Source organism: Nannospalax galili, unplaced genomic scaffold (assembly GCF_000622305.1).
Source record: "Nannospalax galili isolate Female #2095 unplaced genomic scaffold, S.galili_v1.0 scaffold475, whole genome shotgun sequence".
NCBI lineage: Eukaryota > Metazoa > Chordata > Mammalia > Rodentia > Spalacidae > Nannospalax > Nannospalax galili.
In genome coordinates, this window is record NW_008339435.1 from 5,956,685 (window position 1) to 5,979,700 (window position 23,016).

The window sequence follows — 23,016 nt, forward strand, 5'->3', positions numbered from 1 at the left end:
CAGATACCTTACTGTGTTAAAGAGCAGGCTAGAGGACACAAGAACACTTATTAGCTAGTGATTCTAGGAAAGGCTCAGGGTTAGAAGTTAAAAGTACCAACTCCTCCAGGAGCTAGAGAGATGGCTCAGCAGTTACGAGTACTGGCTGCTCTTGAAGAGGACTCAGGTTCAGTTCCCAGCACCCACATGGGGGCGAACAACTAGCTGTAACTGCAGTTCCAGGAGATCCAATACCCTCTTCTGGCCTCCACAGGCACTACATGCACATGGTACACTTACACACGCACAGGCAAAATACCTATACACATAAAATAGTTTTCTAATTGAATTTTTTTTAAAAAAAGAACTAAACATTTAAAAGTCACAGACTGTGCTATATTCAAATCACTCCACAATAAATTAGAGTAAAACACCAAGTTTCTTTTCCTTGACTATTCAAAGATAAGGCTATTCTGGCTGTAACTTGAAGAAGCATGACCTTTCTGTGCCTCAACTGCATGACCACCTTGTAAGTGAACACACAAGAGTCTGAACTGATGTGGGAGTTCAAGAAAAATCAGCTTCTGCTTCCTCAGTGCAAGGCACTGTGGTGATCCACAAACCCTCCGGGCAGCTGAGTCAGGGACATGCTGGAAGACTTGGTAAACTGAACTGATGGGAGTATGAGCGATGGAGACCGAGCACGACCAGAGCTAAAGAGCAATGTGGGTAAGGCATGGCTGAACGGAAGCAGTGGGCTCAGGGAAGCCACGAACTCAGGGAAGCCACAGATGTGAGGAAGCCATGATGTGGAGAAGCCATGGACTCAGGGAAGTCACAGAGAGGGGAAGTCATGGACTGAGGGAAGCCATGATGTGGAGAAGCCATGGACTCAGGGAAGTCACAGAGAGGGGAAGTCATGGACTGAGGGAAGCCATGATGTGGAGAAGCCGTAGACTCAGGGAAGTCACCGTGAGGGGACATCATAGACTTAGGGAAGTCATGGATGCTGCCTGCTAGAGTGCAGGATACAAAACCCTAGTGGTTAGAGTTTGGTGCCACTAACTTGACCATTCTGCTAGGGGCCAGTCCACTGTGGCCTCAGCATCTCGTTTCCCGGACTTTAACGAGGGGTCCTGCTCTGCCCTCCCCTAAGTGCAGCAGCTCTGACACAGCTGAGCCCAGGCAGTACAAAGTTCCCTTTATGACTCACTGTGGCTTGCTGCCACCGCTTCCATCTGAACCCTGCGGCTGTGACACGGAACACAGGCCTCAGCAGTTCTCTGTCGCTTCCCATAGGCACCAGGACAAAGAGAACATTCCTTGGTCTGTCCTCAAGTAAAATGCTGTTATATATCCAGGAAGACAGAAACTTTTGGTGGGGGAAGAAAGGCCAAAAAAAGGACAGCTCCAAAACACTTCAAGAAACTTGAAAAGATGAGGCATTTAAGTATATCTAGTTTTTGCTTTGTTTCTCACTATCTAGCTTGGCTAGTCTGGAACTCACTATGTAGATCAGACTGGCTCTGAACCCACAGAGATCTGCCTGCCTCTACCTCTCCAGTGCTGAGATTAAAGATGTGTGTCACCAAGCATCTAGTTTTACTTCAAAAGTTCCTCTTAGAACCAGAGATGGCTTAGCGGGTAAAGGCATTTGTCCCCAAGCCTGATGACCTGAATTTAATCCCCAGGACCCTCATAGTGGAAAGAGAGAACCAACTCCTGCAAGTTGACCTCTGACCTCCACATGTACTAGTGGACATGTGAGAAAGAAAGAAGGGAAGATGGGAGGCAAGGAGGGAGGGAGGGAAGGAAGGAAGGAAGGAAGGAAGGAAGGAAGGAAGGAAGGAAGGAAGGAAGGAAGGAAGGAAAGAAGGAAAGATAGACCATTCCTGTTAACACAATACAACTTATCCATCAAGACGCACCAACAGTGAAAGGAATTTCCTCAATTAACTGGAAGAGAGCTGGAACCAGGCAGGGGGTGATGAAGAGAATTCTAGGTGACTGCCAGAGGCAGAAGTAAGTGAGCTGTCAACGGTGACATGCAGGAAGGCAGAGCTCAGCTGAGATGTACAGGCAGCTGAGGGAATGAGCCTGGGGCCACTGCCACCAGCCAGGACAGCTTGCTGGCTGACCACTGTGTTCCTGCCCATTATCTGCCTATATTTCAAGCAACTCTAACTCAGGTGTAACCCAACCTGAGCCTCCCTGTGCAGCACCCAATGATAAACCACACACTTTCCCCAGGATGCCTCTAATTAAGTGCTCTACCACTACACACTCAGGGGGCTAATGCTGGTTCTAGCCTCACACACACAGCCTGGGACATGAGATGACGTGACATGAGATGACTGCTCTCAGAAACGCCAATCAAAGGAAATCCTGATTGCAAGCCAAAGAAGAGCCTGGGCAGACTGAGTACGGTGGAAATAAAAATGTCCAAGTGCTGAGGGGACATTTAGAGGCAGCGGTACAGCAAGTGGTCAAAAAACTTAACACTAAAGGGCAGGGGAGGCCCAGGCAGACACCCGAGCAGCCACCTCAAGGTTGCCTGTACTCACGAGGACATCCAGGACTGGTGAGCACTCAGTAGCCACAGAATATGGTCAGGGCTCGGTCTTCTGGAGCCCAGTCACAATGACCTCATCAAGACCAAAACAAGAACAGCAAGAAATGTGGAAGGCGGTGACAATGTGGTCCAAAGGTCACATCTTTATGGCACGAAACTATGAACTGTGGCATAAATCCAATCTCCAAATGGCCATACCATGTCCAAGGCAACCTGTGGCAGGCTGGCTAAGCAGGGTGGTAACCCTGGCCCTGGCCAACACTAATGATGCCTATCACCAACAGCAGGAGCTGTGTGCCAGGCCCTGTGCCAAGTGTTTCCCAAGATGACTCCAACTAATTCTCACCATGTTCATAAGTCATTCCTCATTTTATACACAAGGAAAAGGGACCCTAGAAGAGTTACGTAACTTGTCCAAATTCATTCTGCTGGCTCAGTAACAAATGTTTACTAAATGCTACTTAGGTAGACAGAAGGATGGATGACTAGAAAGACAGAGACAAGAGAAAGGCCCAGCTATCACCTGGGGATTAAAATTAGACCTAAGACTGTCAGAAAAAAGAAGGGCAAGTGGGGTGTGGAATACTCGTGGATGTCAGTGGGCAGAGTTGCCTTGACAAATATTCATGATGCCAAGGGTTTGTGGAAAGTAGAAGGAACTCAAGCTTTCCATCAGAAAGACAGACATAGATGGTGCCATCCCTTTCTTTACATTTTCCAACTCAGAGAGAAAAGCCCCAAGTGGGCCATGCCTTCTGTCTCCCAAGCCTGAAAGGTTTTCCTCTGCGTGCTTCCGGAGTCAAGGTATTCAGCAGAATGCCTGGCGATCACACACAGTGAGTGAGAGAGGTGCACGCCCCTGCCTAGGCTCTGTTTAGCAGGAGAGTAGAACCAGTGCACACGCTTCCTTACTGCCTGATGAAAACCAGATGTGAAGTGCTGCCGGCAGGCATGGGACCCTTTGCTCTTAGGAAAGTAATGCAAACCAGTCAGACAGAATGACTACAGCACCTTAACGTGTATGCAGTGCAGACTAGACAGTCAACACCTAGTTGTGGACTCCAGAGCCTTTAAGAAAAGGTGCCTTTTGGATGTCTCCAGAGAGGGAAAAGATCAGAAGATGTGCGTGGCAACTCAGTCTAGTCTGGGGGTCTAGAGCAATTTCTTGAAGGTCCACATTTAGCTGACTGAGATGCCCAACATAGTCACCAGTAGACAGCACTCATCAAACAGTACCTCCTCAAGACACTTGGCCACATAGCAATGGTTCAGAGAGAGTGGCCAGTCACTGATGCGCAAGGATTCCCTTCCCTGGAGAGCTGAAGGGCCGGGATGCAAACCCCAGGGATAGAATGAGGTCGACCAGTAAACTGTAGCCCAATCACTGCAGAGCCCTGAGCAAATCAAGTCAATAGAAAGAGGACAACTATAGCCTGAAGGCCACATGCCGCTCAGACCCTGCACCAGCAGCAAGCAGTACCCCTGCACTTCAGTATATGTGTATCCACTAATCTGTGATTTGTGCCACACCACAGTAACTCCTGACGTCTCATTTGCAAAGACTAGCCCAGACTTTCAATGAATTCAAGGTTTCCTTACTTCAATTCTGTCATTATCTCAAAGCCCCAGTGACAAAAACTAAAACATCTCCCTAAAATCTGCCTCTTCCAAATTTCAGTGCATGTCATTTTCCAAGTCATTATACTCACTTAGGGTCGGTTTACAAGCTTCAATGTCCCCCATCTACAACCAACCTTCTTTTACCAGTTATTCTATTCCTTTACAGTCTTCCTGGGATAGCTTCACCACTACCCCCCACAAACACACCCCCACCCCCGCCTCCTATATCTACCAACTCAAAACTTACCCTACAAAGGAGTATTTCAGTACCTTAGAAACTCAGCTTTGACTTCCTCCCCTCCCAGCAGACCTGGTTTACAACTCCTTAATCCCACCCCAGAGTCCATATTCATTAGTCTCTCCTCTGCTCAAGGGCCCACAACACTTCAAAATCAAGTGTCAACATCCACACTTACAATTTGAGGTGCTGTAGAATCACCTGTGGAATTAAGACACAATGTCACTGATCTCTGACAGTGCCACATCCATACCTGTCTCTGCCATTCCCCTCTGCAGATGCCCTCCTGCTCTTCCTAATCCTTTGTTCTTTAGGATCCACTCCAGATCCAATCTCCTCACTCATGTCTTCCTTGCCAATGTATTTTACTCTCTTTTTTTCTGGTTTACTGCAGGGCTTAAGCACCGGCTCTGAACAATATGCTTTTTGATGACAATCTGAATGACATTGTTTTATAAGAAATCCTATTTTATACTCACCCAGGGAGTATTTGATATAGGTTGCCTTCAACTATGAGAAGTCAAAAATACCAACTCAAGGGGTTAGAGATGGCTTGGGGGTTAGGAGCAATGGTTGCTCTTGCAGAGGACCCAGGTTTGGTTCCCAGCACCCACAGGGCAGCTAACAACCATCCTTAACTCCAGTTTCAGGGGCTCCAACACCCGCTTCTGGCCTCTATAGGTATTGAACTCATGAGGTGCATTTATATACATTCAGGCAAAACATTCATGTACATAAAGTAAAAATAAATGTTTTTTTTTAAAAACTCAACTCACTGAAACAAAGGGAACAAAAAGAATGGAGGTTGGACTGCTCACTTCCCAGGGGTAAGTCACGCTGCCTCAGTCCCAAGAATCTAGTGGAATGAACTTTCCCTTTCCCTGTGATCTTAAGAGAGAAGACGTTTTTCCCAGAATCCCCCATCAGACTTCCCATATCTCATTGGCTAAGCCTGTCACAGACCCACATCTCAACGATGGACTACCATGACTGCCTTAGATCAATCAGCATCTGCTCTAGAGCTGGAGGGAGGGTCACCTTTCCTGGAGTGGTGTGGGGGTAGGTGTGACATCCAAACCAAATTGGGCCATGCCAGCAGGTAGAGAAGGAGAGGAATGGCTGCTGCATAGGCAATCAACTGTGTCTGCCACCAGCCAGCAGGGGACAGGTCGTGTATTTGTGTTTCCCCTCCCACACCAGCCCATCCTGTGCTGGCACAGAAGGATGCTCAACAAATAGCTATGGAATTGAGCTGAACTAGAAATTATCCTGTGTGTGTGAGGAAATACTGAGCATTATAATATGGTGGCACAATTGGACATTTGTGCACAGACACTAGAAAGATAGCCATGAAATCCAAACAGATGCAGAAAAGTTCTTAGCAGAGAAGGTTTGGTTAGCTCTGGTCCAAGCCCTAGCCTGGGCCCAATTCCCAGTTCCACAGATAGGGAGCAGGAAACAAGCCAACGAGATAGGCTTCTCCAGCAGGCCCAGCTGGGCCTTCTCCTCAGTTCAACTCTTGCCTCTGATGGGCCAGTAGGCTCCAGTCCAGCCCACAACTCAGCACACATAAGTTCCAGGCTGAATAGAGAATCACAAGGAGGAATTATTAGTGCCCAGCAAGTCCTTGCACATACTATATCAGTCAGCATTCATTTACTGTGACAAGACAGCTGAGACAATCAACTTAAAGAAGAAAAAGTTTCTTTTAGCTCATGGTTTCAGGGGTTTCAGCCAATGGTTGCTCAGCCCCTTGTTTTCAGGCCTGTAGCAAAACACAGCAACAGTGGAGCCAAAAGGCTGACCTCATGGACAGCCAGGAAGAAAAGAGATAAAAAGGAAGTGGCCGTGAGAAGAACATGACCCCAAAGATCTAACTTTCTCCCAGTAAGCCATTCCTCCTAAAGGTTCCACCACCTTCCAATAACAGACTGGTGACACTGCCTTTATCTCATGGGCCTTTGAGAGACATTCAAGATCCAAACCACAGCTCTATGGCCACACAGCAATCTGTCAATGAACACACAGATGCAGGAGAGCTCGCTACAAACCTAAGTGCTCTGTCAGTCAGACCTAAGGAGAGAGCCCTTCAGCTGTGGATTCCTTCTCCCCTCCCTCTTTCCTCCTCAGGTCAACGGCTCCAACCCAGGCCCCCATCTCAGATTTCCAGCTCTCCCAGGTTCTTTGCTTACTAACGACACTCCAGACCCAAATACACGTCTTCACCTGGGACTTCGAAGGGTCCTAAAGATTTCCTGGAAATCACGCAGGACACAGGTTTTCCATCCCCAGGGGTACCTCCATCTACATCAGACACCTAAGTTCTAGCTATTTGAAGTTTAGGGATTCCTTTTCAAAGACTGCAGCTGAAAATGCCTTAGCTAAAAAAAACAACATGAAATACTAAGATGTAATCCAGCAAGCCTGTCCAACCCACAGCCCACAGGTCATATGTAGTCTAGAACAGCTGAATGTGACCCAACACAAAATCATAAACTTACTTAAAACTTTACGAGGCTTTCTGTGTGTGATTTTTTTTTTTTTTTTTTAACTACACGGTTCTCTGGCACCAACTTTGCAGAGGACAGGGTCATGTGGAAATGTCTAAAGACTGGACACACCTGGCTCATTAGGGTATGCGTTCAACCTTCAATACATATTAACTGAGCATCTACTAGGTTGAACCCTCTGACACTGCTGATATTTGACCTGTTTTTGACTTGTGAAAACGGCTGGGCCAGGCAAGAGCAAAGAAGAATCCTCTCTGTATTGATGGGGCATATAGTCTAGTGTATTAAAACATTAATTACACATTAACCCACAGTTTAGCCTCATAGCAGTCATCAATAACTTGTGCATAGATCTGCTTCCAGCTGACTTCACTGCTAGTCTATAAGTGGGATCTTTGTGGACAGCTTGCCGTGCAAGGCTATAATGTACAGGCTAGCACAGACGACTGTGTCTCCTCTGATACACACTGCCAAGCACATGGGACACACGACACACACATTAAACATACTGATGTATGTCATGACAGGCAAATGTTGGTGCTGTGGGGGCATTTGGAAGAGAAAGAAAGCTAACCAACTGTATGAGGCAAGGCCCGAGGATGTCCCTAAAATGGTATTTCTGATATCACCGATGTTCTTGAGTTAGGTCTTCACAATACAGATCTTTACATGGCATATAAACTACCCGCATCTGGGGGTTTCACGGGGACTATTTAAAATACTTAAGAGAACAAATGGTTTTCAAGCACAAACCAGTATTTCAGAAACTCCATTTGCATCAACAATTGGTCTGCTAATTGCAAATCATTCTTACTTCTCTCCTATAGCGGGATCCCCCAAGGATCTTTATTAGGCACTCTATTAGCCTAGTCTGAGTTACAATATTTACTTACAAGTAATAACAGTGAAGTTCTTGAAAAATATTTGGTAACTCAGGCATTTTGCTAATCTGAACTAATCTCCTCATTAGTCTGCATTGTTAGGGATTTTATACTACCAAGAAACTACGAAGGAGCCTTGGCCGCCAAATTCTTTCAAAGGATACCTTTGGTAGCAGGAATCTGAGTTAACATTCAAAGGTGAGTAGAAACAGAAAATCAATACGTGACAACTTGAAGAGCAACTGTAATCCAATTTAGTTCAGCACACAGCATATGTGTGAAGTCACATTCAAACTGTAAGCAAAGCATATGAAAATGTCAGATCCCACACCCCCGATGTTCTGATTAACCTGATCTTGTTTGTGAGCAGCAGGCCTCTGATGTATTTTGCAGCATCTCCCTGGGAGTCAGGCCCAGATGCATACTGCAGAGTTGTGAGCCAGCCAGGAAGTGATCTTCACCATGAGAGTTTGGCTTGCCATTATTCTGGGTACCAGTGTGGAGACTTAGCAACACACTGGTCACATTCACGGAGCATCTTGAACTCTCTTGACATGGCAAATGAACAGCAGGCCTTGTCCCCACGCCAACCACAAACAAAAACCTGTCTCCAGCCAGGACACGGGTCTTTCCAACGGATGCCAGGCCCCATCCAGCCACATCCTCTGCAGAACCCTCACAAATCTCTCAGATGCAGGCAGGATGCTCATGGGCTGGGGGGATTATGTTCTGACTGTCTTAAGAGATTAGTTACTTAAAATCCTCTCCATGACTTCAGTCATCTCCCTGCCACAGATCACGGAGTAAAAGCCTCCTTGATTAAAGTTGAATGCCTAGACATTGGCAGAAGGAAAAATACATAGAAGAAAATGAGAATTAGATTCCTCATGGGCACAGCACCAGCTCCAGGACAGGAGCTGCTGAATAACAGAGGCCTGGGGGCAGGGGAGAACACAGAGAAATCTTCACCACTAATGCCAAGCTCTCAAATTCACTCTCCCCCAAAACAGAGATAACAGAGATGGAATCTGGCCTTATCCCCAAATGAGGCCCTGCTCTCCCCAAGGGCCAAATATGGAAAACTACAGCTCCTCTGTGGTGGGAGTAAGAGTGGAAAAGCCAAGTTTGTCTTGTATAGTGTTTTAGTTACCACAAAAGCCCATGTGCACCAGAGTCAACATCAGGGGCAATTCCCAGTTCCCCTTCCACTCCTTCAGCCTCCTCTCCTGCAAGGCCACCACCAGTCTTTTCTTTGCCTCTAGAGTAATTTACGTCTAAGAAGACTGAACAGGAGACCTGTAAAGGTTCTTCCAAAGAAAAGTCAAGTGTAGGAGCCCATTAGTTGTGGGTCTACCTTCTCCCAACCAGAGACGTCACCCATTCCCACAGAGGGGAGGGGAAAGAACAGCAGAGAGCTTGGAATGGGATCTTGCTTTTTCTTCAAAATGCAAAACCACATGACAGCCCACAAAACGGTTCAATATGCCAACTTCTGTATTCAAGCACCAGAAGACATTATGAAACTGTTCAGCAAATCATCTCTAAGTAGTATCAGAAAGGGCTGTCTAGTTTGGGGTGAACTTGGTACAGATGCACCATCACCCCTCTAATAAAATCATGAACGTATGCATCTATGAGACAGAATTCTCAACAGACAGGCCATCTCCAGACCATGGTAGAACTACGGCCAAACAAACACCAATGAGGAAAACCAGAAAGGCCTCAGGGACATGATGCTCAGGGAGAAAGAAAGACTTGCACAGAGGACCCCAGGGCCATTTCCACCAGGCACAGTTTATATCCAGCTTGGGTCTGGAGACTCCAAGATTACTGGAGGAGGGAGAAGCCCCTAGCTACCCACAAGTCTAAGTGTGACTCAAGAGAAAAGTACAGAGGATGTGCCTTTTTAGGGTTGACCCCAGGGTCTGAAGCATGCCTAGCAGGAGTGTGGCCCAGCAGGGGCCCCTCAGCCTCCTCCCATGACTCCCTGAGGGGAGTCACATCCTAGGGAGGCATAGGACAGAATGGAAGGTGGGGAAGATAAATCAGCCTCACCACCACCACAATCCCACCACAGTACAAGGAGAAAGTCTGGTGTGGATGCTGTCTCCTGTGTGATGGGAGCATTTAACGTTTTTCTAAAGCTTTTATTCTGGCTTCCTAGAAATTCAGAGCCAAGTGTGAAACTCTCAATTCCCCAAGACAGACAATATCCCCAGCAGTTATTAAGAACATTCCACATATCCAGGGCTCAGGACACTTGTATGTTTTCAACAGAAAGCACCTTCCCTTTACGACCGCTTACCTCCATCCTCCCCCATCATGGGTATTATACATTTTTCTCCTAAAGATCCCTTCTTCAAGGGATGCCCTAGGTATTGGTAATTTGTGGTCATTAAAGAAGAATTGAGTACATAACAGTAAGAAAGAATGTAGAAATGACAGCAGGAAAAAGAGACTTACCTCAGAGATTAAAAAAAAAAAGAGAGAGAGCTCCTTTGTGTCAGAGTGCTTCTAATTAATCCTCCTATTTATTAAAGATTAAAAATACTTTATCGGGTAAAATGTTCGTCATGGTGTTAACTTTTAATTCTGTGGCATTTGAGATAGCAGAACAATGACGGCTTATAGCAGGCGTTCAAATATTTGCTGTATGAAGGGGTGAGATGTTTGGGGTAAGTATAAGTAGATTCTACTACCTCCAGTGCGCTCAGGAGGGGTAACAGGTCAGTCTCTGATGTTTAAGAGCTTCAGTGGTGATATGTGGACCCAACAACCATCCCTCTAAAATAGCAACTCTTTTTTAAAAGCGGGTGGAAAAGTGAACGAGGCTTTGGCTCTGGGGGTTTGTGGAAAGTCATCCCAGTGACCCTAAGAAGTCATCACTTTGAAATGATAATCTCTCTACTGCAGCTGCTCGGCAGGCTGGAGGGAAAGTTCTCTTGAGTTATAAGCTTAAGTGTGGGGCTGGCTGTCCCCAAGCTTCGAAAAAAGGCTAGATCTCTTTGCTCTGAATTGGAGGAGATATCTGAGAACTGAGAATATAGGAAAACTCAGTTCTTTCCAGTCCATGAACAAACAACACTTGATTGAGTCAGACACAAAACCCAGTATTTATGGTTGTCTTAACAAATTCTCAATAGGCTTGGTTTCAATTTAACATAATTTCAACATTACGACAAACTGGTCAGTAAAACATGAATGTGCTTAATTTGTCAAATTTTTGGGTTTTTCAAAGAAAATATTCAGAATAAACAAGCCGATTATTCTCATTAAATACGTTAAAATTTCAGGGCAGTGTTTTTATTATGACTCTTGCTTGCCTGATTATGGCACAACGAAATTATTCTGTTGTATAGCTACTGAATGAGGCTTACTACTCCCCAACGATTTCACAAATTACAGCTTCAGCTAGCTATAAAATAACCAAATCAGTTCTGATATGACTATAAAATTAAGCCTGAAAAAAGAGTGAGGAAAATCACCCCTTTAAAAATCATGTTGTGGAACAATATGTTCTGTACTGTTCCATTTATGTCAGAAAATGTGTATTTGAGTGTACGCAAAGTGTCTGAGAGACTATGTATTAAGTCATGAAGAATATATATCAAACCCAATAAGGGGCATGGGGCACAGAGAGGAACTTTCACATTTTATTTTCTATATTTCTTTCTTTTTCTTTTTCTTTTTCTTTTAATGCTGGGGACCGGTACCCAGAGACTCACACACACTAAGCAAGTGCTATACACACCTGAGCAACACCCCCAGCCCCTGCTTCTTATTTCTCACAACAGAACCATGTCAAAAAACAAAAACACGGCCGGGCATGGTGGTGCATGTCTTTAATCCCCAGCACTCCAGCACTCGGGAGGCAGAGGCAGGCAGATCTCTGTGAGTTCAAGGCCAGCCTGGTCTACATAGTCAGTTCCAGGCCAGCTGGGGCTACAGGGAGACCCTGTCTCAAAAAGACGGTCAAAAAAAAACAAAAAAAAAAAAAAAAAAAAAAAAAAAACTGAAATTTAAAAAATAATAATATAAACTATTATCTAAATAAGTAAATAAAAATATCGTCTAAATTAAAGCCAATATCTCATCATCTTATTTTTATGTAGCTCTTCCCATAGCATTTTATCAGTTGTTTTAAATTGCGGCTTAATTCACATCAGTTCCTGTTGGGGTGTCAGACATCAAAGGTTTGAGATTTCATTCTTTTTTCATTTTTTTGTTCTTTCTCATTTTCACTTTCCTCTTTGGATTGGTAAATACTTGTACATATTTGTGGAGTCTGATGTGGTGTTTTGATTACACAATGTGTACATTCTCTAGAAGTCTTTAGTAAACAATAAAGAGTTTTCCGTACTGGGCTGGTCAGGGTACGAGTGCTTTGACCTGCAGCACAAGGATTGCTCAACTCCAGGCTCCTTTCTCTCTCCTCACCGAAAGTACTTCCTGGCTGAGTCAATCAATGTTAGTAATGCAAACAAGTTAAGGGGCGCACTCCACTGGGTTACCCAAGGACCCAGAGGCCCTGAGCAGCACTCAGGGTCAGGAAGCTGGTCACCTTGGAGATGTCAGGAGCACTTGGCATTGACGCCACTTGCCCCAGACCTCAGGCCAGGGCTACAGTGCCAGCAAGCAGGTGTGCAGGTGTGTCGACTTCAGTCATCTTTGCAACGCAGAGTGCAGCCCTGCGTTTGCTTTATGGCTGGCCCGTATCAAGGGTGAGCTGCCACACTGGTTATCACATAAGAAAAGCACCCTAATTACTACTTATTAGACGTTGTTTCTGAGAAAAAGATTTCAAAATGTGCAGCTCTGAGGGGCCGAGGAGTAACAGAATAGACCCTTGAGAAGTGGAGGTTGAAAGCCTGCCTCTTGCCACAGCATCACCACTAGTGATGGCGGAGGTGGACCCAGGCCCTGCAGAAAGCAGAGATGGTTCTCAGAGGTGACATGCCAGAGGCAGCAGACGACACTACAGAGGACCAGGCAAGAGTGCTAGGGAAAAATAATGCCAATTTAAGGCAAGCCTGGGCAAACAATCACATGAGAATCATCTCAGAAAGAACACACAATTGGCATCAGGTTGACCTTTCTTTTTTTCCTATTTCAATAAAGAAAATGTGTACCTGAAAACTGATGGGAAAAGGGCATGGGGGGCACTAATGCCTTTAAGTTCATGGTTCTGTTAGAATGACTTTGCTCTGAGTAGCATATGTTGGGCACACAGAGCTCTTCCCCTGGTACAGGAGCGGCCACCCTTTCTCCATCTCTGGATGCTTCCACCTGATGACATCCTGGCCACTTTTCCCAGTGGTCCTTCAGGATACCCATTGACAACTTTCTGGTATTTTCCACCTGGTCTCTGACCCCCAAAACCCAGTTCTCATATCAACTGACTGCTCCACTTACCAACCAGCATGAGGAGGACCTGGCCCACTGACATTTGGTTCCCCCACCCTTCTGTAAGTCTTCTCAAAGCAGGCCCCTGTTCCCAGACCACCCTCTACCCCAGAATCCTGCAATGCCCAGACTGCCCTCTACCCCACAATCCCACAATGCCCAGTCCACCCTCTACCCCACAATCCTGTCAGAAACATGACTCTCCTAGTACTTTCAAAAATGTCTAAAATTCTAGCTCTTCCAGAAAGCCTTTCCAGATTGACCACTGACCAACTGCTCCAGCGCCTTCCCTCCCCTAGAAAGGAAATTCCCTTTACTCCTCTTGTTGAGCTGAAAACAAGCACACACCAGCCTAGCTCCTGTGTCTAGACAGACACCCATCCTCAGAGAGCATCAGAGGTCAGTGCTGGCCAGACTATTGGCAAATGGATTTTCCATTTGTTTCTCCGGTGGCCTTAGAGTACCAGCAAAGCCTCCTTAACTGGATGGCAGGGAAGACAGCATCCGGTGAACTTAATTAAAGGGTTACGCAGAAACTTTGCCTGAACTCTCATTTATAAAGCATACTATAAAAACTTTTTAAAATGCATCTGACCACTTTCCAGCCTGCATACAGTTAATATAATTCAATCTTTCATTTAGTATCTTTCTGGGCCCCGGGCTCATCACTCTTTTGCTACTATAATTACAATGCACACGACGTAGACACCAGGCAGATGATTGTATGGAAGCTAAATTCTAGAATAAATTCCTCCTACTCTAGCTTATGAGTTTTGCCCTTCTGAAGATGGAGTTGAAAAAGAAAAATAAACTCATCTTCAGGTTACGGGAGGTCCACCACTAAGGTCTGTTGAGTGCTTGCCTCTAGTGTTCACAATTAGTTACTTAATAAAGGGTTCTTGGTAAGGGAAATTTGACAACGTGATTTTCTACAACCATAAGCTTGATTTTGATGCAACCGCTCATTTCTTTGAAAATCAGGGGGCATTCACACACAGGTGTCCTAAATTTCAACATTTTATAAGGAATAGTTGTGCTTTACTTTGAAGCAGCAAAGAAACAGGTGTCTGCTCACGGCAAATAAGGAACTCCCAAAGGAAGCTAAAACTGCGCACTGAAGAGTCATGCCTAAGCACGCGTGGGGTACCCTCAGCCAGGGACCACTGTACTTCTTACTGGGAGGCCCTTCTGCCAGTTTCAGGCTCAGGATCGGCCTGGGCTCTGGATTCTAAGTCCAAATCCGAAATTTATTCTAATGTAAGCCAATCCTCTTTCAAGGATCAACCAAGCTAAACTGAAGTTTCCACCTAAACTTATGGTGAGTGAGTCATTTCTTCAGTCCCCAAGGGGTTGGTCTCCCCTGCCTGACTGCTGAGTCTGTGCTGTCAGCACGCTTTGGGAACACAGTGCCCATCCCTCCAAACCATGCCTATTCTAAACACTGGAGAACACACTGGATTAGAGAGTCTTTGAAAATCAGAGAGGCATTCATACACAAGTGTCCTAAATTTCCTTAAATCAAAAACCCAACATTTTATAAGGAACACAATATTGGAGTGTCTTCCCCAACAACCCCCACGTTCAATTTGACTCTGAACTCTGCTAGTCTGTGGGGAGAATTCAGGAGGTACGTAGACCTGAATGGGGAAATATATACATATATCTTTATTTTCACTAGCCTGAGCGAACCTTACTGATTCCTTTCATTCCAACAGTAATGTTTCTAGTATCTGTGATTTCTGACAGTAGAAACCACACAATTTCCTACCAAATGAAGTCAATGCAAATTCCTCAAAATACCACTGACACTCACAGCACAATCATTACTATTAGACTTACTGTTAGAAGTTTTTTTATGTGTTATTACTATATCATCCAGTTATTATTTTTAAATATTTCAATATAACTGATTTCCTTTGTTTTTTATTTATCTGGGTTTTCTTGTTTTTAAAAGATTTATTAATTTTTTTATTTTATGTGTATACGTGTTTTGTCTGCATGTATGGAAGTGCACCAAGAGTGTGCCTGGCTCCTGCAGAGGCCAGAAGAAGGCATAGGATCCCCTGGAACTGGAGTTAAGGACTAGTGTTAGCCACCCTATGGGTGCTGAGTACCAAACCCCAGTTCTCTGTCAGAGCAGTCAGTGGTCTTAACTACTGAGTCATCTCCACAGCCCATTTTTTTGTGACAGGAACTCACTATGCATACCAGGCTAGCCCCTCACTCAGAGATCTGCCTAACTCTGTTTCCAGATATTTATCTGCTTTTGAATGCTATCCTTAGACCAGATGCATACGTTCACCAAACTGCCAAAAGGATTCATGGCACGGAACAAAAGAGATTCAGAAGCCCTGCTTGGTAGAATAAAGGGTCGAGGGCCACAGTCAGAAAAACTTGGGTTCAAAATCTGATTCTTCCAACTTCCAGCTCTTTTTAAAAATTACTTATTCTCCCTTTAACCTTGAATTTCTTTACGGTGAGCATGGAAGCCAATTGGGGAACAATATTTACTTGTGAGGCTGGGAACATAGCTCAATGGTACCAAGGGGGTGTGAAGCCTTGAGATCCATCCCTAACAACACAAAACAAAACAACATGTATTTGCCTTGTGAACGTATTCAGTCATAAAAGATTAACTGAACTCCTACTTAGTGCCAGGTACAAGACAGTTCTGGGGCTGGTGTAGTGAAAACAGACAGTCCTTAACCACTTTACACAGACGGCCACACTATGGGAAGTGTTCAGCACTGACTGGCACATAGCTCTTTATAAATACAGTATTCACTGCGAACACCACACATATTCCTTTTAATTATATGCTAACTTATGTTGCTTCCTCGGTAACAACTGTTGGATCATCTAGCTCATGTCTTCCCAGTAAGGCTTCTTAGAGGCCGGAGTCTGGACCTCACTCACAGAAGGTGCTGCTTGTTAGATGAAAGAACACAGGATTTGGAACCAATGATCCTGGCTTCAAAACCCAACTCTTATCACTTATAAATTTGTGGCTATGGCAGAGGCCCATATTTATCCACCAAAATCTATTCTCTCCTTAAAGCAATATAACCCCAAGTTTTAAGCAAGGCATGTGGACACTTGGATAATGATACTTCTCAGCCTCACATGCAGCTAAGTATGACCACCATGTCCAATGAGGATATAGGCAGAAGTAATTAATGTACATAGCTTCCAGGAAGTAGCTTAATATACAAGATACTTCACAAATCTTTCATCAGTCTTCTCTTCCCTCCTGATGGCTGTGGGTCGGAATGGCCATACTGGACCCCTGAGATGATGTTAGCAGTAGATGTCATGCACAGGGGACAGGACAGAAGGAGCCCTATGGCTCAACTTACTGTGGAACCCAGCCAGTAATCCATCTTGGGCAAGTTACTTAATCTCCTTGAACTTCAACATTCCCATCTATAAAAAGATGATAATATAAGGTACCTATCTTGCAGGGTTGTTTTGAGGACTGAATGATAGGGCTTGGTTCACAATAAGGACTAGAGTTCAGAGAGCTGGTATTACTACTGTTATAGCAATAATACTACTCTGGCTGCAGTGGACAATATAGCAAAAGGGGCAGAACGCAGCCTAGGGTGACTGGAGGTGACTCGGTGATGTTTATAATCAAAAGAAGCTATTCTTTGGATCGTAACTGTCCCCCAAAGACCCAGAAGTTTGGTTCATAGGGTGGCAGTATTGGGTGGGGTGGTACCTTTAAGAAGTGGGGCCTAGTAAGAAGTCACTGAGAACATGACCTTGAAGGTACAGAGCAACTCAGCACCTTCCTCTCCTCCTCTTTCACTCTGTCAGTAAGGTGCTTTCCATCCTTGTGCTACTCCCCCATGATGGACTGTCTGAAAGGAACACTGATGGCAGACTGGACCCTCCAACACTGTTATCCCAAACAAACCTTTTCTAAGTTAATTATGTCAGGTACTTTGTTACAGTAATGGAAAGCAGACTAACACAAAAGGCATTCTAGTCAGCCTCTTAACAAGAATTCCTCACTAGCACCTTCATCAGATGACCTTAGGAATGTCCTATCTCAGGTAGTGTTAGGGCAGTGGTGTTGGTCCATCCATTAACCATGATACCTGTCCCAGCTTTAAAACCCTCCTTCAAATGATAAAAATCCCCTCACGTCTCTATCTCCACCTCCTCTTCTGCTTTGGGTCGCCACAGTCTTGCCTCTGAGTTTGTGCCTATCAGTACATCAAAGTTTCTTTCAGTCTCTTTTGGAAGCACCCTCTGGACTCTCCCCTAATAACTAGGAAGTAAGTGATCACTTAGCCCCTTCCTGTTCAAACAGGAAGCTTCCCAAACTCTGCAAACATCTCACCCCTTAGGGGAAAAGGGAAATGCCCAGTAACCATCCACAGGGTCTCCGGGTTGACCTGGGGGTGGCTGTCTCCAACATTTTCAGTGCTAACACTTTGAAAGCTATTTCATCGCTTGCCACATCAGCACTGGTCTGGAAATTATAACTCTTCATGGCATGCAAAATCAAAATGTGCCTTCTGTGTCTACAGCATGCATTCATCGTTGCTGATAATTCTCTTCCTTTTGAGCAGACACAAACCTGACTGACTCTCCTCTCCCACAGTGCTGCCGTCTTTCTAGGTCACACTCACTCATGCAGGCTGCTCCTAGGCACAGACACTGCCCCAGTCATCCCTCTCTTCTTCACACTCAGACCTGCCTTTACTATCGCTCTCATCTTCTGCTCCTCTGGCTCCATCCATTCTCAGCAGTGGGATTCTACTGTGCTATGGCTCAGCAGCCCAGGCTTAAGATCACTTTGGAACTGGAGCATGGGGTACAGTAGCAGTCAATGGTTCTTGGGGACACAAGACTCAGGGGGCGGGGTCAAGATGATAAGGACAAAGACTTACAAAGGCTCAGTAACCCCCAATGGGCAGTAAAAGAGAAACCTGACCCAAATCCCAGACACTGACAAAAGAAGAGAACAGGAAAGTGCTGGTCTAATGATGTGGTAAGAGTCACAGGCCTCTCAGAGATTTACCCTGTAGTCTCCAGCACATACGGTCACAGGATTTTCTAACCCAAATTGCCATGTGTGAGGGCTGGTACCTATGCCAGTCTCACTTTCACAGCACTTGGCCTTATGCAACTTTTACAAACAATAATTTATTCGAAGTGTATGACCCACACAGGCTCAAAGCCTTGGGATTCTCGACTATTTTAAATCCACGCCACACATTAATTCATGTTACACAACAAGAATGCTGACACATGAATCGGACCACACCAGGCTGCAAGCAGGAAATAAAGACTGGAGTGTGGGTTTTGTCCCTCCCGAACACCCTGAGCTTCTCCCAGGTGAAGACAGTAGGAGGCAGGCCTCCTCCTTAATGATGCTACCAGCAAGATGAAGAGGAAGACCTAAGTGCCCCAGTAGGGCTCAGGATGGGGCAGACGTTCACATGCCTGTCCATTTGCATCCACATCTGGCCTTCAGCCACTGTTCCCCCTTTAAACCACCTTGACGCTCAGCTTCCTCCCGGATCTCTCTTTGCACATGAGAGTGAGGGTGGAGGAAAGATGACAGCACTCCCCTGGTGCCAGGGCCCCAGCTCCCCTCTACAGGGGGGCGGGGGTGGGGGGAGAGCAAACAGCAGGGAGACCAGCAGGCAGCCTCACATTTCTTCAACAGCCAAAAGAAACAAAAGGCACAAATGTCATATTTCCCTGTTTTCTGATTGGTGGCTCCTTCGCCTCCCCTAGACCCCACCCATCCCCCTCAGCTCTCTTTCCCTGCCTCAACCACACACCCCACTCCACACCCAAGCCTCCTGATTCCTTTCCTTTGCTTGTGTCCTTCTGAATCCACATGAATGACTAATTGCTGATTCAAATCAAGACACTAAGTGAATGACAAACACAGTACAACAAACACAGTCTTCAGAGACTAACAAATGGAAGGTTACCTGCCTTCTTGCCTCTGTCTGAATATACAGGAGACACTGGGGATTCTGTATGCTAACTGTGGGGCAAACTGACTAAACTACAGTCAGACAGGGGTGTGTGTATATGTGCTGGGCAGGGAAGGGCTTGTACTTATGAACCCACACACTGGTTCCCTGACTCAGCGGTGCATGGAAGGACCTAGGACAGCCCAAAGGCTCCACTCCCACTCCGGAGAATTTGGTTTCAGTAATCTGAAGTGGCTGCCTGAGCGTCAAGATTTTTTTTAACATCCATCAACAATGCCAATGTGTGCTGATGTTTAAGAGCCACCAAATGAATACATTGATTATGAGTTTCAAACATACTGCAAGGTAATCAAGATGTTCAGAATCCCTTAATTGTTACAACAGACTCTGGATGTTTTATTGAGACTCCAATGTCAATCAACATTAGGCTGAGGTTGGAACTCAGGTCCTCTAACTCCAAAGTCCATCCTTGTTCCACACCAGTTAAGAATGTAGATACGTAGGGGAAGGTAATTCAGAGAAGCGCTCTCCACTGCAAACAGAGCATGAATAAATTCCACAAGTGCAAAACACCTAGATTTGAGACGAAAGCTGATAGCAACTCTGGGGAATGCAAGGACAGAGTCACACAGAGAAAGTACAGGGTGCGTCCATTCTTGAGGTTTGAGGAGATAAGGCGAGAGAATACACCAGGTGCTGGCCAGTGAGTTTATTCTAAACTGAGATTCTTCCTGAGAGCTGTCAAGATGCTTAATGACATGAAAAACTTGGACAGAAAGTAGGGATCTTCACTAGGGACAGAATCCTTAAGAAAGGAGTCAAGGGCTCACATCTGAAACCAGAGTTTCCTTCTCCTACCTCTGAGAGTTCAGACTTTCTCTGAGGGCATGAAAACTAATCCTAACATGCCCCTCATCAGGAAGCTCCAGTCTCTCTAGTCTCCCCTCCTTTCCAGACCTTGGGCTTTCTTGGTGAGGAGAGACAGGACTAATATCCTCAAAGGCATATAGCCTACAGACTTTTAGGTAGGACAAAGCATCCCTTCAACACCCATCCCATCCCACCCCTTCCCACTCCCCCTCCAAAAACAACAATTTCAAAAAAAAAGAAAAGCACCCTCATTCATCAAACCACCTCTCTCAAAGTGAGAATTATGTTGCCACTTCTTAAGAACCAATGCAGACCAACACAAAACGCCGGGGTATCCATGTTTACCACACCAGGAGGCTAGCCCACAACCCACAGGCCATCTCTAAGCCATAGATATGTGGATGAGGGGCTTCACCCCAAGGACCAGGACAGTAAGGAGTCCGTAACAACAATCGGTATCCCCCCATTCTTCCTGGGTCTGAATTGGACCTACTTGGTGCACTAATCCAATCCATCTCCCAACCCCTGCTGCTTGGTGTCTGCATCTCCCACCCCCTGCTGCTTGGCGTCTGCTGCCCCCACCCACCCACCCCCAAAGCCTAGTGTTTTGGGGAAAGAACCACAAAGAATTACAAGAACCAAAAGCAGGTTAAACTTCCACAACCAGAACACTGATAAGCAGTCACTTACCCAGCACAGCCAGACAGCTCAGCACTGGGAAAAAGCACCTCATGTCGGCAGCAGCAGGAAGAGGTAGGTGTAGACAACACAGGACTCCACACCTTCCCCCACCACCTAATCTCTCATTTCTGCCAAACCACTTCTAACTCCAGAGAACGCTTTTGGAAATAGAACTTAACTCAGAAAATGAGAACCAGTCAAAGACTGATTAGAGGGAGGGAGTTGGGGGCAGGGGGAGGAGAGGCCCGTGTGCAGAGTCCTCTAAAAGGTCCAGAGCAATTCTGAAGGCGCTCTAGGCTTCTGCCACATTGTATGCCTTACGGTCTCTACCGGAACTGTGGATTCTGGTGAATTAATCCTCAAGGAAAAGGGGGGAAAAAAGAGTCTGAGAAAATCCTTTCATCCGCTGATTATACAGAAATGTCCTTGGCTTCCCAGTGAAGGTGTCCGTGATGACTCTCATTTGGATTCCCCAAAGGGAACCGAGCGGGTTTCGTCAAAACCTTGGACAGCCAAATCATACTGACTGGTATCGACAGTTCGGGTTTCTTCATCAAAAAGTCCATCTCCATCCACGGTGGTAGGTCAAGGAGCTGTCACCTGCCCCAGACCCTCCCAGGACGCCCGAGGCAAGCTGGCATTCGGCAGCCCGAAGCGGTCCCACAAAGCCAGATTTCTAAAACAAACACAACAGACATTCATCAAAGGCGAACACAACCGACACAAAACCTAGAGGGGCTGAGGTGGTGAACAGGTCCAGCCGCCCGGGTCTCCTCCCCGGGCGAGGAAAGCCACACTGTGCATTCTGACCTTGGACAAGTCCTTACCTTTCCTGCCCCACGCCTCAGTTTCCCCGCCCAGAGCAGGGCGACTGCCGGGAGCCCGATTGTTCTGAAATACTTTGAGCAAATGCTTCACTCCTGGGGTTGGCCGTGGCCTCCCACCAGCTCGGCGCGGCGGCCAGCCCCACCCTCCGCCCGGCCGGATGAGGATGGGGCGCGGGGGCCGCGACTAGGGCTCCCGCCGTGGGAGAGGAGCGCGCCGCGTCCCAGGTGGCCCGCTATTGTTTTACCTTCCCGGCTGTTTATTTTGTGCTGGTTGCAAAGAAAAGACACCCGGAGAGAAGGGAGCCCGTTGGTGCTCCACTTGCCCCGGGCCGAGCGTGCTCTGAGCGTGTCCAGCCGAGCACTGGAAGGGTCTCGGGCCCGGGGCCAGGCTCCCACCCACCGCCACGCTCCCCGCGTCCTCCGCCCGACTCCACGCGCCCGATCCACCCGCCGCCAGCCCACCGGCCCGCGCTGCAACCTCACCTCGCCCCGGGCCCTGCCCCTCCGCGCTGCCCGTCGGCTGGTCGGTCCCGCACGCCTCCCGGGACGCGCCGCTTCCTTGTCGCCTCCCGCAGCAGCTCAGGCTGCCCCGCTCCGGCCCCGCCCCAGACCCCGCCCTCCAGCTCCGGCCCGGCCGCGGCGCCCTGCGAGGCGAGCGCAGGGCGAGGGCGGTGGCCTCACGGAGGACACGCCCCCGGCACGCCCCCTACCGCGCCCCGCCCACCGCCCTGGAGGACCCGGGCCGCAGCCAGCGGAGGGGAGCGCGGGGGCCTGGCTCGGGACCACCTGGGTAGCGCTGCTGCGGGAGCCCCACCGCCCGGAAAGTTAATCCCCTGCAGATTTCAGCTGCACACGGCCTTCCCAAGCCAAACCACGGCCCCAAGGGTGCGTCTTCTGCCAGATAAACAATAGCAAAGCTCTTCTCTGGAGACTGGAATCTGATCAGATAGTGAACCCCCACATCGTGCTTTGCTCTAGCATAGAGTCTGCACCCTGAAGACAGCCTGGGTTCTCACTCAGGTGCCTCGACTTCTTACCTGTGGGACTTTCTATAACCTGGCAACTCAACCTGTGGGCGCCTCGGTTTGCTTATCTATTACAAGGGGAAATAACCTCTACTTAATAAGGTTATGCGAGATGTCCACATCATACTTGTAAAGCACTTAGGCCTCCTATGTCAGAACTACTCAGTAAAGATGAACTGTTATTATTTTATAACAGTCCTTTCCAAGCAAGTTGCTTCTCCATTCATTACTACCACAAACGAAGCCCTAGAAAGACGTCACAGATGCAGCCAGAGTAGGAACGTGCAGACCCTACGGAGCTTACAGTTTAGCTGGGGACACAGAGCAACATCACAGTGGAGGGAGCTTCCCAACCCTGTGTCACTGGGCTAGGTTGGGCCGGGCAGGTCCTGGGAAGCCTTCTCCTGGGGGAAAACTGGTTAGAATTACAAAAGAAGACTCAGAGGG

At 46.9% G+C, this 23,016-nt stretch overlaps 1 protein-coding gene across 3 annotated transcripts in view; it reads right to left on the minus strand.

Moving 5' to 3' along the window:
- Igsf3 (immunoglobulin superfamily member 3) overlaps nt 1-22,160 on the minus strand; it is a 100,158-nt gene extending 77,998 nt beyond the window's left edge. For 2 of the 3 annotated variants that reach the window (XM_008834027.3, XM_008834029.3), the window contains exons 1-2: nt 22,028-22,160; nt 20,727-21,393 (exon numbers count right to left, since the gene is read on the minus strand). In XM_008834027.3, the coding sequence (XP_008832249.1) occupies nt 20,727-20,769 (43 nt within the window). In that variant the 5' untranslated portion in view covers nt 20,770-21,393; nt 22,028-22,160. Of the gene's footprint in view, nt 1-20,726; nt 21,394-21,544; nt 21,812-22,027 lie in introns of all 3 variants that reach the window. The other variant, XM_029564001.1, reaches the window with a different exon arrangement.
- Nucleotides 22,161-23,016: the final 856 nt, after the last annotated feature.